Source organism: Cryptomeria japonica, chromosome 6 (genome assembly GCF_030272615.1).
Source record: "Cryptomeria japonica chromosome 6, Sugi_1.0, whole genome shotgun sequence".
Classification (NCBI taxonomy): domain Eukaryota; kingdom Viridiplantae; phylum Streptophyta; class Pinopsida; order Cupressales; family Cupressaceae; genus Cryptomeria; species Cryptomeria japonica.
In genome coordinates this window covers 35,881,555-35,896,441 of record NC_081410.1, presented here as the reverse complement: position 1 = coordinate 35,896,441, position 14,887 = coordinate 35,881,555, and the positions used below count along the sequence as shown (strand labels likewise).

General features: G+C 34.6%; 1 protein-coding gene across 1 annotated transcript; it reads right to left on the bottom strand.

Moving 5' to 3' along the window:
- Positions 1-695: 695 nt before the first annotated feature.
- LOC131069957 (pathogenesis-related genes transcriptional activator PTI5-like) lies at positions 696-1,340 on the bottom strand. Its single transcript, XM_058005503.2, has one exon. It carries the CDS (start codon positions 1,338-1,340, stop codon positions 696-698), a length of 645 nt encoding a protein of 214 aa, XP_057861486.2.
- Positions 1,341-14,887: the final 13,547 nt, after the last annotated feature.

Below are 14,887 nucleotides of genomic sequence, written 5' to 3'. Positions count from 1 at the left end.
TTATCTCTATATCAATTATATCTTACTATATTTAATAAAATAAAAGACTATATTTTAGAAAGTTTATATACAATTCTTTAAATAAATCATTCATTGAAATAATACATTATCAATAATCTATTTGACTAATATCTCTTAACTCTTATTTTAATTGACTAATATTTGTAAATAAAAAAAAAATGATAATTATTAATAATATATTCAAGGAGATAAATAATAATACTTAAATTTTAGAAAAATGTTTAAATTTTTAATTTTAATAAAATGAAAAATAAAATGATATGAATGGTATTTAAAATTTTAGTTTTTCATTGTTTCTATTACTATGTTATCATATGAAAACAAATAAATCTATATTCGTTTGATAGATACGGTAATAAATTACAGCAAAGTTAAAATTACAATAAAAAATGACAATAAAAATAAATCGTTGGTAGTGCAATCACATGCATCATCATCTAACGACTCGTTCTCTTTTCTTCGACCACTTTGTTTTTATATTTTGATCCTGATCTCAACTTTATACAATGTCAAAATCGGCTACAATATTCATTTCGCAAAACGTGAATTGATTTTGAATGCTCTGCAAGGCCTTTGCATTATTAATATCAAATTTGAAAGACGACAATTTTTTCTTGCGCACAATTGATGAATATAATTGGTATCTCATTATAAAAAATTCCATTGAAAACTATTTATTTTGAGGAATATTCCCATTCATCTTTGCTTATTCTGCTTCTTTTATTTGACAAGCTGAATGAAGTGGATGATTGAGAATGCGAATCTACATAACATCCGGACTCAACGTTCAGGGGAAAGTTAAGAATAGCTTTGCTACCGCGCATTTTAAACGCCGCACGGTCATATGCCTCAGCAGCAGCTTCCGCAGTACTGAAGGTGCCAAGCCAAAATCTTGAGCCTTTCTTATCAGGGTTTCTTATCTCTGCCGCAAATTTTCCTCCCCCTTTAATTTGCTTCACTCCTCTGTAGTGTTTTTTTCCATCTTTATACGTCACTGCCTCTGAATCCTTTTCGTTTTGTTCTGCCGGACTAACTGATCTCCGCTCCCTGTTTGCGGCTTCGTGCAATGTCATATCACTGTCATTTGACAGATGTTTGTGGCCGCAAACTGTAGAATGTGAGGCAGCGTCCAGAGGACAAAGAGTCGGGGAGGATTGGGAAAAACTTTCTTCGTGTATTGGAATTGCACAGAATTGTTGCGCCTGCGCGGAAATGGCAGTGGTTGTAGTGAGAGAGGGAGGTGGAAAAGAATCATCTTCCGCTAGCAAAAACTGAGAAATTCTTTCCAGCATTCTGGCAGTCTCCGCTGGATTACACATCTTCCCCAAGCAAAAACTGACTGTAGGCGTCGTTCTCGTTGTTTAGAAATTTTGATGTGTTGTCGTGGAAGTCTGTGAGATTTAAAGCGATGAAGTGAGAATGAGTGCGTTATCATATTATCATCCTCGAAATTTCCTTCTCTGTACAAGTTTTACCACTTGTACATTCCCCAAAGACTGCGTATTCAACGAAAACCTCGCTACACAATGTAGAGAATAGATTAAGATTTTAAAAGCGATATATTTGTTGGAGAGTGACATGGCACATGCGTAATTGGCAAATATATATGTCGGGGAGTAACGTAGCGCATGCGTAATTGCAAATATATATGCGGTGGAGTGACGTGGGCACATGCGTAATCGCTAAATATGTTTTTTAAAAAGTTAAAACGCGTCTAAATACAGTTTTATATCTTAAGAGTTCAATTAATTAATAAATACAATCAAAGATGTATCTTAAATGCTGCATAGGCGTTGCCAAATTTCATATTATTTTTTTCATATAAAAAGTAAATATAATTTTATGAAAAAATGATTATTGAATTTATGACAAAATAAAAAGGTGTCAATTTAATTGTATTTGTCTACAATTTCAAGCAAGTGTTCTCGAAACATCATAATTATGATAGAAAAGAAATTGTCATTTAGTTTTTAAATCACAACATATTATATATTAATTTTTTTGATGTAATATCTTTTTGTTAAAATTGAGATGATGGCTTTAATAATAGATAATTGAAGTTTATTTATGAATATGTCTTTTAAGATTATTGAAAGAACATTATTAAGGTTATTTTTTAAATACTATCATTTTAAATTATATTTTTGATAAAATAAAATAGGGTCATAAGACCTCCTAACCATTACAAAATAATAGAAGTTTAGCAAAATTCGCTTCTATATGACATAGAATCTAAGTAGTCTCAAAAATAGTAAAGAAAATGATAGCACAAAAAATACATAAAAGAGGCAAACTAATTGCCACCCTATATAGTATTCATGTCCTTGAGACTTCTAATGGCCTCTAGCTCATCCATCATTTATTTTGTATTTTCTAGGATGGAGATAGTATCCATTTTTCTTGTTCTGAATATATTAAATAGAGAGAGGCCCGAACCTTTACATATCCGCAACAAAAGGTGACAAAACCAAGGGCTCACAAGGAGTGAGAACGCATGAAAAAATACCTACTACCAAAAAAAGGAACCCAACAGTAATCACTAACACTAACAAACCCAAAAACTAAAACTAGACACCAGACACATCAAGAAAAAGCAATCAAACAAATAGAAACACTCTACGACTGATAGTATGAACCAATGGGTTGCTAGGTGGGAGAGAACTCCAGTATCCATTTTTCTTGTTTGCATTTGTAACTAATTGAGAATAGTTTTTCCTTTGTAGTTTCTAAGAGGAGTGAAGACTAGAATTTTTTTTTTAATCTTTTCAAATTTTGAGTGGTAAATAGTCATATCATTGGTAGAGTTGGTCATAACCTATGTTCTTTAAAGACATAATGGAAGAAAGAGATGTATTAGTGTTGTCTAGTTCTTAAAAATATTATTCATGTTATCCAATATATCTTATCATTTTCTTCCTTTAGATAGATCATTATGAAGCCTTGATCTAAGAGACCATCTAATATATAAAAAAATGAAGACACACCTTTAAGTGGTGATATCTCCTTCCAAGTAGCCAAAGGATGGACTAGTAGGAGAATTTTCAATAGTATGAATTGGAGATGAAAGGAAGTGGCATCTCCTTTACAAATTGCTCTTGAGAGTAACATGGGTATTAGTATGACTAATGGTAAGGCTTAAAGGAGTAATTATTCACGAGGAATGAAAATTTGCAATAAAGCTACATGTAACCATGGTGGCGGTGTTAAGAGGTTCAAATGGGGGCTCTTCTTGAATAGTAATAATAATATTTTTTATTCTCTTATTGCAGCTTTAGGTTCGTATCAATAAGTAGTATATGGATTAATATGAAGAGAATCTTTTGAGTTATCTTCATTAGACTATATAAGATTTGGCGAGGTTTCATTAGAGTGGGAGGAATTTGAGGAACATAAGATGGAAGAAGAAGGATTGGATTTTCTAGTAGAGTGAATGGAGCAATGGGGAACAATAAAGGTGTGGATTTTCTTAGTAGGGGTTCTATTGATTATTTTAGTGAGGCAACTAAAAAAGTAGAATATTTCTTTTGAGTTGTAGTGCCCACCCCAATTTGATTTGTAGGGGAGGAAAATAAAGTGTCCACAATATTTAAACCAGTGGTCATAATAATAGTGGAGTGTGTGAATTGCGTGAATGCAAAGAGTAGAGTAAAAAAGTGAGACCTTAATGGATGGAAGGTTTGGTTTTTTTAAGAACCTCCACCACCAACTGTTGTAGAAACCTAAGAAGAAAATGAATGAAAATAACAATAAAAACATGCTATAAATGATCCAAAAGAATAAAATGATAGGAAAAAAATATGATCATGCCTTATCTTAAGGGTGAATTATTTGGAAAGTTAAATGTTCACTTCAACTGAAGGTTTAGAAAAGATCAAACATTTTATATCCATTTTGGAACCTTGTCATCTTCTATTCTCCCTAGAAAATATTCACCATCATTTATATGTTAATATTTACCCACCCATTTATATTTAATTTCCTCCATGCTCATGCTAATAGCTAGGGTAATAAAATATTTAGTAAAAATTTAAATTTAACATTGCTAATAGTAACCTTGAGTTCTATCCAATATTTGGTAAAATACACTAAAAGAGTAGGGTTGTGACCCTTAAAAAATTTGAAGTATCAATCCTCCCTATCATTGAAAAAATATTCCAAAGATTCTTAATGTTTTTGAGGATTTCACATGACACGAAAACCACCTAGATCAATTCTTCTCTCATACTATTCATCAAGGGGCACCAAGGAAAATCATATTCTCAAGCCTTTTCCATAGTAAGGAAACCTTAGTATTCCAATTTGAGCCAAAAAATTCTTTGATTAAAATATCGGCACAAAATACACCACTAGTGTCTATGAGAGCTTTCATTGTGTGATTATAAATGCTTGATATATTATACATATTGTCAAACTAAATGTTTATAATTCAACATACACTATAATATGTAGTCATCCAAGTAGGTAGGAAAGAAACCAAATGATTCATTGGAAAAATAATTGATGACATGACACTAGCCAAATTCTTATAGAAAGCCCACAATCATAGCACCAAGTGTAAGATCTCCAACTCATTGGTTTTACACGTCAGTGTTAATTAAGCTATTTATAATTTTTGGTAATATTTGAGCAACATTCAAAACCCTCCAACCATTAAGATTTATATCTATATTAATCAATATGTTAGCAATATTATTACCTTATATGAATGTATTATAAATATTGAACCTTAAGAACATTTTAAAAAAATTTTGGGCATCACTTTAATAGCTAACAAATTTCCAATTCAAAAAAAAAATACTATTTAGGAGTCCAATCATGCTTTTTGAGTCTCCTTCAACACAAGTAAGTAGCTAATGTTAAAAGAAGTAACCAACTTTATACTCCACAATGTAGTGGCTACTTCAAGTTTATTCTTGGTTTCAATACCAATAGCCCTAGAATGAGTAGCAACTAATTTCCATTCTCTAATCTTTTTATTCCTACTTGAATAACTAAGATTTGTTTTTTGGATTTTACATCAAATTTTAGTTTTAGCTAACTTGACAAAGGAAAAATGTAGCAAGGAACCTTGCTATGTTATTTAAATAACATATAAATATATTATCTAATATTCTAAAATATAATATATCAAAATAAATAGTTAAATAGAGGATGCACATAGTAATTATTTCTAATAAATATTAGAATAAATGATACTTAAATATTAAAATAAGTCAATACCCTGCAAGGGTAATGGAGTTGGCTTGGGTTGTGAGTTTTCTCCCCATTGGTTCTAGGTTTGACTTTGAGGCTTGGGCTTACCCGATGTATGTGGTTTGTGGGTGATTGTGTGCATCCCTAGAGGATCAGTCTCGCCTCAACTCACCCCTTCCAGAACCCACTTTAGAAATTAGTAAACCCAAGGTAAGGCGATTTGGGCGTTGGGCTAGGTCATGGGGATATCTCTATGCAACAACGAAAAATAAAAAATAAATAAAGTCAATGATTGTTGCATGCCTTCCTTCACGAGAGATCTTGCATTCAAAGTTCACCATGAGGATATGTTGTTTCAATTTCTACCCACTACAAGTTCACATAGATGATCCCATATTGCAATGGTTGTTTCATGCCTTCCTTCACCAAAGGTCTTATGTTAGAAGCACAGCATGAAGATATGTTGCTTCAAATTCCACCCACTACAAGTTCTAGCAGCTTTATCTTGGATAAAAGCAAACATAGGAGGATGAAAGTATCTTACATAGGTGTCAAACACAGCTAAATTGCTTTAACACTTGGTGGAAGAAAGGTGAGTTGTACAACCAGTGTCATGGTGGTGACCCTTGCTAGGGCTTTGACAAAATGATTGGACTTGTAGATTAGTGCAAGTTGGTAGACAAGACCTAGCCCAGTAGTGGTGGTTGACAACTCAAATGTAGCTATAGAAGCAACTCACCATTTTGAGAACATAGGTGTGTGTTTGAGAGATAAGGTGTTCGCTCTAGTGGAGAGATAACTTGGAGTGCATGACATTGGAACGATAAGGATTGGAGCGATAAGGGGGATAAATAGAGTGATAAGGATTGGAGTGATAAGGTATGCATGTGTTGGAAATTTTTGCTGCTAGGATATGTTGTTGTCATTGATGTCAACATATTCCTGTGATTTATTGCTCCAGTGGTTGCATATTGGTTTATTGGGATCATGGTTCGGTATACAAAGTATTTCTAGTATCATGATAACTTTTTGTTGTTTTTAGTGATCTAGGAGCTTAATTGATCATGTCATATGATCTGATTTAGAGTTTGGTTCTTTTGATCAGTGCTTTGCAAAGTTCGGTATTTCCTCTAGTATATTCTGGTGTGATTAAATCTTGAGTTGCGATTTGGGAAGATTGTTTGGGATGTTCATGTGTATCTTTAGTTCAGGTGGATCATGATTTGGTACTTCGCAAGTTATCTTTCCTCATGGAAGTTGTTGTTGTTTGAGTGTTCTTGAGTTTCAGATGTTGATCGATGAAGATTTGATAAGTGGTGTTGGTGTAGCTATTATAGATGATTCTAACGTGCTTGCTGGTGTTTCCTAATTAAGTCCTATTTGTTTTGATGATCTACATTGATCATTGTGCATAGTATGGGTATTTTGTTTATCCAATGGTGTTCATGCTATATGAGACCTATTTGGTGGTGTAGCATGTTGTAGTTGATCTTGGAGTTGATTCTGATGGTGTTGCATGTTTGAGCATTTGGTTTAGGTCCATGTTATGTCATGCATATCATTATATTGGTCCGGTAGTTCAAATATGTATTGTGTGATGCAATTTTGTAATTGAAAGTTGAGGATTTAGCTGACCTTGTAGTCAAGGTTGATGAATTATATAAAAAGATGGTATAGTCATGTAAATTGGGTGTCGATGAAGTGTCTACATTATCTGAGAATGGTAAAGGAGCAAACAATCTAATACATCTTTCGGCATTGTGATTGACAAGAGATTGAAGTGTTATAGAGAAGACAAATGTGCTTAACCGAAACTGTCATTAGGCATTTGTAGATGATATTCCTTCAGTTCATTTGATTCCAGATTGTCGTTCGGATATTTTGCATGTCAATGAGACTTCCTTGTAAGGTAGTGAACCTTCATTGAGGGTTGTATCCTTCTGGGATATTGTATTTGAGTAGTGAGAATGAATGCATGTGCTTTCCCCATTGTAATTATTTCCACATACTACTGCAAAGTATCATCATATTTTGGTTAGGTTCCCACCGTGGTTTTTCCCTTAATCCGGTTTTCCACATTAAAATATTGGTGTTGTGTGTTGTGCTATCAATTTTCTTATGTTTGTTGTTTCTGCAGTTAATCAGATTTACATTTGAGGTTAAGTTTGCTAATCTAGTGAAAATTGATTCACCCCTCCCCTCTCAGTTTTCCTTCATTATTGTTGCTAACAATTGGTATCAGAGCTAGATCCTCTGGAAGAAGCTTCACCCCTTGAGGTAATCTGAGATGGAATCTAGAGCTATTATTTTTAAGAAGGAAAGTCTAAGATTTGATGGAAGTAACAATGATATATGGAAGAACTGGATGGAGGTGCACTTGAAATGTCTTGGAGAGGATTACGGGAAGATTACAAAGGATGTCTATTTTTGTTCCTTAGAATGGACTGGTTACTGTTGCTGAGATCAAGGATGATGAAAATAATATTAAAGCTAAGGAAGCATTGTTGAGTGTCTCGACTGATTTAGAGATGACTAATGTGATGGGACTTCAGATTGCACATGAGATTTCAAAGAAGCTTGAGACCTTTTACGAAGGAGATAAACAAGTCAAAGTTGCTAAGTTGTAGAGTTTGAAAGGGAAGTATGAGATGTTGAAGATGGTATGAGATGAGAACATAACATACTTCATGGCTAAGGTGAATGAACTTGTCTTAGGTATCAGGTGTGTTGGTATAACCATTGAAGAAGATGAAATTGTTGCTAAGGTGATGAGATTATTGCCTTCTGATTACAGACATAAGGTAGCTTCTATTGATGAAATCTAGAGTGTGACTACTATGACAAGAGATATGTTGGTTGGAAAGATTGTTGCATTTCAACTGAGCGAATTTGGTGAATCACATGGAAATTCTGAGAGAACATTAGAGCATCTGTATCTGGAAAGAAAAATTATGATCCAGAAGAATGTAGAATATCCAGATATGAAAGAGAGAGAAGAGAGATGGAAGAGAAAGAAAGAGAATTGGATGAGCTTGAAGCATTGAGATCGAGACAGGATTGAAGTTGAAATGTCTGAGATATGATAGAGGAGGACAATTTTTTTCCGATGAGTTTGACTCATTCTGTGAGAAGCACGAAATTAGAAGATAATTATCTGCTCCTAGAACCCCACAACAAAATGGAGTTGTTGAAAGGAAGAACATAACTACCTTGGATGCCGCAAGGACTATGTTGATTGAAGGGAATGTTCCAAAGATCTGTTGGAGAAAAGTTGTTAGCACTGATGTTTGATGTAAGAAATGATGAAGGAATTTTCTTGGGATATTCAACAAAGAGCAAAGCCTGTCGGTGCTACAATAAGAGACTGAGAAAGATAGTGGAAAGTGAAATGTGAAGGTTGATGAGAACTATAGAAAATAAATCAGAGCATGCAGATATGATGATGATCAAAATGTTGTCTTAAAGAAAATTCAGATAAAAGAATTGAAATAGAATGATCTAGTAAAGATAATTAATTCAGATATTTTTGCTACCAGTGAAGAGGTGCAAGAACTTGAAAAATCAGAATAATCAGAAGACTTTGAGGTATGTAAGATTGAATCATTCTGAAAAATTAGATCATTGGTGATAAAAATAAAGGTGTGATGACTGGAAGAAGGCTAGCTGCTGAAGAGGTATTTTTTATTTCTAAAATTGTGCCTAAAAATGTTATTGAAGCTTGCATAGATGAAAATTGGATAAAGGCTATGGAAGAAGAATTGAATCAAATTGAAAATAATAACACATGGGAACTTGTTCTTAGACCTAAAGACAAGAATATGATTGGTACTAAATGGGTATTTAGGAACAAATTGAATGAAGGCAGTGAAGTTGTCAAAAATAAAGCAAGATTGGTATGCAAAGGTTTTTCACAAAAGGAAGGAATTGATTATGAGGAGAATTTTGCTCCAGTAGCTAGACTTGAAGATGTTAGACTATTGCTTGCATATGCTACTTATAAGGATTTCAAGGTATGTCAGATGGATGTCAAGTTGGCCTTTTTGAATGGTGATCTTGAGGAAGATGTCTACATTGAGAAATCAGATGGATTTTCTTTATCAGATGATGAAGATATGGTATACAAATTGAAGAAAGCTCTTTATGGATTGAAACAAGCCCCTAGAGCCTAGTATACTACATTGGATAAGTATTTGCTAAAATTGGGATTTAATAAAGGTACTAATGATAGTAATCTATATTTCAAAATTGAGAATGATAACATTTCGATTAAATTTATTGATGCTTTTGGATTAGATTGTGTGTAATTCTTTTTGTTCTTTCTTTCTCTCTCTCCTCTCTCTTCTTTATATTCAGTATAGATCTGCAAATTGTCATCTTTCATCTCCTTTGACTCTTCTCTCATCCTGATGATGAATCATGAAGTGTGATTCAAAATATTGATCATAAAAAATTGCACACAATTTGATCCAAAAGCATCAAGAAATTTATAGCATGGATTGTGGAAATTTGATGGCTTTAAACATTTTGATTTTTGAAGTTTTTGTTGATGACATTATCTTTGGAGGAGATGATGACTTGAGTATGAAGTTTGTTGGTGATATGCATAAAGAATTTGAGATGTCGATGATAGGAGAAATGAAATTTTTCTTAGGTTTGTAGATTTAACAGAATGGAAAAGTTATTTTTATATCTCAAGCTAAATATGTGAAGGTATTACTGAAGAAGTTTGGGTTAGAAGAATCTAAACCGGTTCGAAATCCTATGGTGACTGGCTGCAAATTGTCTAAGAATGATGAATCTCTCAAAGCTAATCAGACCTTGTACATATCTATGGTTGGTGGACTACTATACTTGACTCAAACTAGACTTGACATTATGCATGTTGTGTGCATTGTTGCTAGATACCAAGCTAATCCAAAAGAGAGTCATGTCACTGTTGTAAAGAGGATATTCAGATACTTGAAAGGGATTGTGGATTATGGTTTGTGGTATCCAAGGAATAATGATTTCATGCTATATGCATACACTGATGCTGATTAGGTTGGTGATGTTGATGACCATAAGAGTACCTTTGGTGGTGCATTCTTTTTGGGTAAGAAATTGGTTTCATGGGCAAGTAAGAAACAAGCTTGGGTTTCCCTATGTACCGCTGAAGCTAAATACATTGTTGCTTCTATTAAGGGCACTCAAGTAGTTTGGATGGAACAAGTGTTGAAGGATATTAGAGTTATCTCTGATGAGCCTATTGTCATATATTGCGATAATTCTTGTGCTATTAATATGTCAAAGATCCTAGTGCAACATTCAAAGACTAAACATGTATCAATCAATTATCATTTCTTGAGAGAAAAAGTTAGTGAAGAGGAAGTGAAGTTAGAGTATGTGTCTACAAAGGAACAAATTGCTAATATTTTCACTAATTCTTTGCCTATAGATACATTTGTCTATATGAGAGACAAGTTAGGGATATCTACCCCTCCTGATGGGAACTAGATGCATTGAGTTGCATCAATCCGGTGGACTTCACAGTCTTATCTTTTTGTCTGGATTGATGAGTTTATACTACTCCTCTGATGGAGTAGTCTATTTGTGGCTCAGTTAAGCTAGTTATAATCATGATTTGTTTATTCTAAGGAGGAGAATAAGTTTGATTTTCCATTTTGATAACCTTTTTCATTGATGTCAAAGGGGGAGAGAAATCATGTGAAAAATTATCTTATCTGCTGTTGGTGAGCTTGATCTTAGGTGAAGTTTGTTGGAGATGTTTTCTTTCTTTGCATTAATTTTTTTTCACATCCATATGTTGCCATCAATGCCAAAAGGGGATATTGTTGGGCATTGCTACTACTAGGATATGTTGTTGTCATTGATGTCAACATATTCTTGTGATTTATTGCTCTGATGGTTGCAGATTGGTTTTTTGGGATCATGGTTTGGTATATGGAGTATTTCTAGTATCATTATATATTTCTTTATTGGTTTCAATGATCCAAAAGCTTAATTTATCACGCCATATGATTCAGTTTACAGTTTGGCTCTTTTGATAAGTGCTTCGCAAAGTTTGGTATTTCCTTTGGTATTTTCCGATGTGATCAGATCTTGAGTTGAAATTTTGAGAGATTGTTTGGGATGTTCATGTGTATCTTCATTTCAGATGGAATATGATTTGGTTCTCCACAAGTTATATTTCCTCGTGGCAGTTTCTATTGATGAATACTAAGAGGGGGGGGTGAATTAGTATGCCAAAAATCTTTGCACTAAAACACTTTGCAAGACTAGCAATAAACCAGTAGAACAGTTTGGCAGACAAACCAGCTAGTACACATGCAAACCAAATAGAAAAGCATTTACCCATAGAAGCACAAACACCATAACACAAGGGATTTTGATGTGGAAACCCAAATGGGAAAAACCATGGTGAGATGGAACTCACAAGTAACTATCTGCAGAATAGGAACCAGAACGGTTAAGGTCTTACAATGTTCTTTACCAGAATAGATCCTGTTAGGAATCTGAATCTCTGTTAGGAGATAAGTCTGATTAAAGACTACCTTGCTAGAGGATTTTAGATCCACAGATGTGAACCACCTTGTTAGAGGATTTACAAAAGGCTTTTGGTCCTACCTGGTTAAGGGCTACAAACTTGTCAAAGATGTGAGTAATCAACAAGCGTATGATCTATCAAATAGCATAGATTGCTTGGTTAGATCCTTGATAGCTCATTCCTAATGCTTTCTAGCATTACTTCAGTCTTGTACACATTTAGACTCTCTCTATCTCATCAACCACCTTAAACCCTAGCAACAACATTGACCACAACAACCTAAAACCCTAGACATGATGTCCTTATAAAGGAATCTGATTTCATGTCGGTCCAATATGATTACAATATAATTTCCTAGGTTCAATGTATCTAGACATATTCTGGTAACATGACACAAAAACACCGTTAAAGTGTCAGCACCGTCAAACAATCGATGGATGGTAACTCATCATAAAATGCTGGTTGGTAACTCATCATAGAGTATTACTGGTTCATACAAAATACCAATTGTCGGTTTGTCAAAAAGTGAAGACTGGTAAAAATGTGTTATGCCACTTTGATCCCTCATACCACTTGGAATCCACGAACCGCTTGGGGTCGACATGCCGCTTCAGACTGGTAAACACATTCTGCAAGACATCAATAGTCTAAAGACTATAATACAACATACCGGTTGGAACAAATACCGGTTGAGCTCTAGCTCATACATATAAAGGGGATCTCAATGCAAGTGTGTGTCCATCAATGACAATCACAACATAATCATCAAAAATGCCAACAATCTCCCCCTTTGGCATTAAAATTTGACATCTAAGTGTTTTACAACAAAATCATGCCATTAGAAAACTTGCTCCCCCTAAGCATATACACTATCCCTTTGTCAATACAATGTATAACAATTTTGCATAAAGAGCATAAACATTGAGATATACAGAGCATATATCAAAATTTTGATTACCAGATGCTTCTACCAAATAGAATACTAAAATACAACTGAACAACCTTGTTCTCATTTGATATTAAAATAATAAAAGTTTATGACAATAAGGAATAATACTTGTCAAAAACAGATTTGAAGTCCTGCAAGAATTGTTTCATTGATAAAGACTAGGACTCAAGTAGGGAGGTGGCTACTTCTTTCTTTGTCTACATCTGGGAGACCTATTCTTCCATGGCATCAATTATGCTCATCTCTTGTGTCAGTGTTAAGGCATCCAGACTTAAATAGCACTTCTGAAGAATTTGCAGACGTGGGAGTAGAACCAGTTGTAACTCCTGCAAATCTCAAGACTGGGTGCTGATCTCATGCTCTAATTTAGCTAACTAGATGTGAAATTGGTGAACGGTTTGCCCATAAGCTATGAAGGAGTCATAAGGCGGCTTGAATGTGCTCATGTAGGACTGTAAGTTTGTTTGAAGCTTTTGCTTCTGAGCTAGCACATCATCATAGAACAGATGGGGTTGGTAGATCTTGCTTAGTAGCAGATTCCCTTCATCCATTGCATCCCTTATATCCTTTTGTTCTTTTTGCAATACAGACCGAAGCTCATTCAACTTCTTCACCAGAGCTATATTAAGAGCTTTTTGATGCTCTTTCTTAACATTTGCCTCTGCTGCCTCTTCTAGGCTCTACACCTGATCATCCACTACTGTGCATAAGAGCTTAAGTTTAGCCAGTGAAAATTCAGTGTTGGGAAGGTGTGTCCACCGCAACTTGGATCACGTCTTCCTCCTTCTTCCTCCTTATTGCTTCAAGGTGATCTTTAGCAATCTTAATGCTGTATAGCAGTTCTATTTCACTTGTAGACTAGAGGTCAATTGGATTGGTAAGGTCAGCCGGTTTGGCTAGACCACCAGTTGCCTTTGGAGTCTCCACCTGTGTATTCTTTGCCGCTTCTACTTTCTTGTCCTCCTCTGCTTTCTTCTTTTCCGCTTCTCTTCTCTTTTCCTCTTCATTATCCTCCTCTACCTTCTTCTTTGCCGCTTCCTTTCGCTTCTCCTCTACCTTATCTTCCTCTTCCTTCTTCTTTTCTGCTTCATTGCGCTTCTCTTCTTCCTTTCTCATCTTCTCATCTGCTTTTCTCTTTTCCTCCTCTTTCCTTTTCTTCTCTTCTTCATCTTGCTTCTTTTTCTCCTCATCCTTCTTCTTCTTTTCCTCTTCATCTTTCTTCTTCTTCTCCTCTTCATCTTTCTTCTTCTTCTCTTCTTCACCCTTCTTCTTCTCCTCTTCATCTTTCTTCTTCTTCTCCTCTTCTTCTTTCTTCTTCTTCTCCTCTTCATCTTTCTTCTTCTTCTCCTCTTCTTCTTTCTCCTTCTTATCTTCTTCATCCTTCTTCTTTTTATCTTCTTCATTCTTCTTCTTCTCCTCTTCTGCTCTCTTCTTCTTCGCTTGCTTCTTTCCTTCCTCCTATTTCTCCTCAGTTTCCTTTTGCTCATCTACCTATTTTGCCTGCTTCTCCTATCCTGTTGCTTCTGCTGGAGTTCCCTGAGCAACATCCTATCCATCTAGAGCATCAACATCAATAGTGTCAATAGGTTCAACAATCGGATTTCCTTCATCATCAAACACTTCAACCAGTTTTATCCCTGACGGTTATTGTGCAGCCTTTTTGATATCTTGAAGCGCTTTATGCATATGAACTATTGTATTCATATGCAGATGAGTGTCTTTTTCCACATCATCTATTTTCCCTTCTAACAACTAGAGTCTTCTTTTTCTGGTAAAGAAGAGTCCTTTATTTTGGTTGATAACATCAAATAATTCTGAATTGGACAAGTCAAGAAAGTATTGAGCAAAGACTTTCTCCCTCATTTCCTATTCCTTTTTTATGGCAATGCGCCATTTATTATCTAGGGACTTATACAAAGAATCTGGTGCTTAGATCTAATTTCTGAGGGCAACAGATCATTAGCACATAAATATTTAATGATTTCATTTTCAACAGCTTCTTTTTCATCATCATTGAAATCATCAAAACAATCAATCAAATCAATCAGCAGTTTTCTCCTAATATTTTTGATGGTTCTTTGATAATGTGTCAAAGGTTTGTAGGAGGAGATGTCAATATTTACCGGTGCCGATGATGCCGGTTCATTCTTTGTCTTTTTCTTTGCTTGCCTTGTCTTCTT

Bases quoted from the DNA above. Each gene is read 5' to 3' on its own strand.
- LOC131069957 (XM_058005503.2), bottom strand. From the start codon at position 1,340: ATGTGTAATCCAGCGGAGACTGCCAGAATGCTGGAAAGAATTTCTCAG.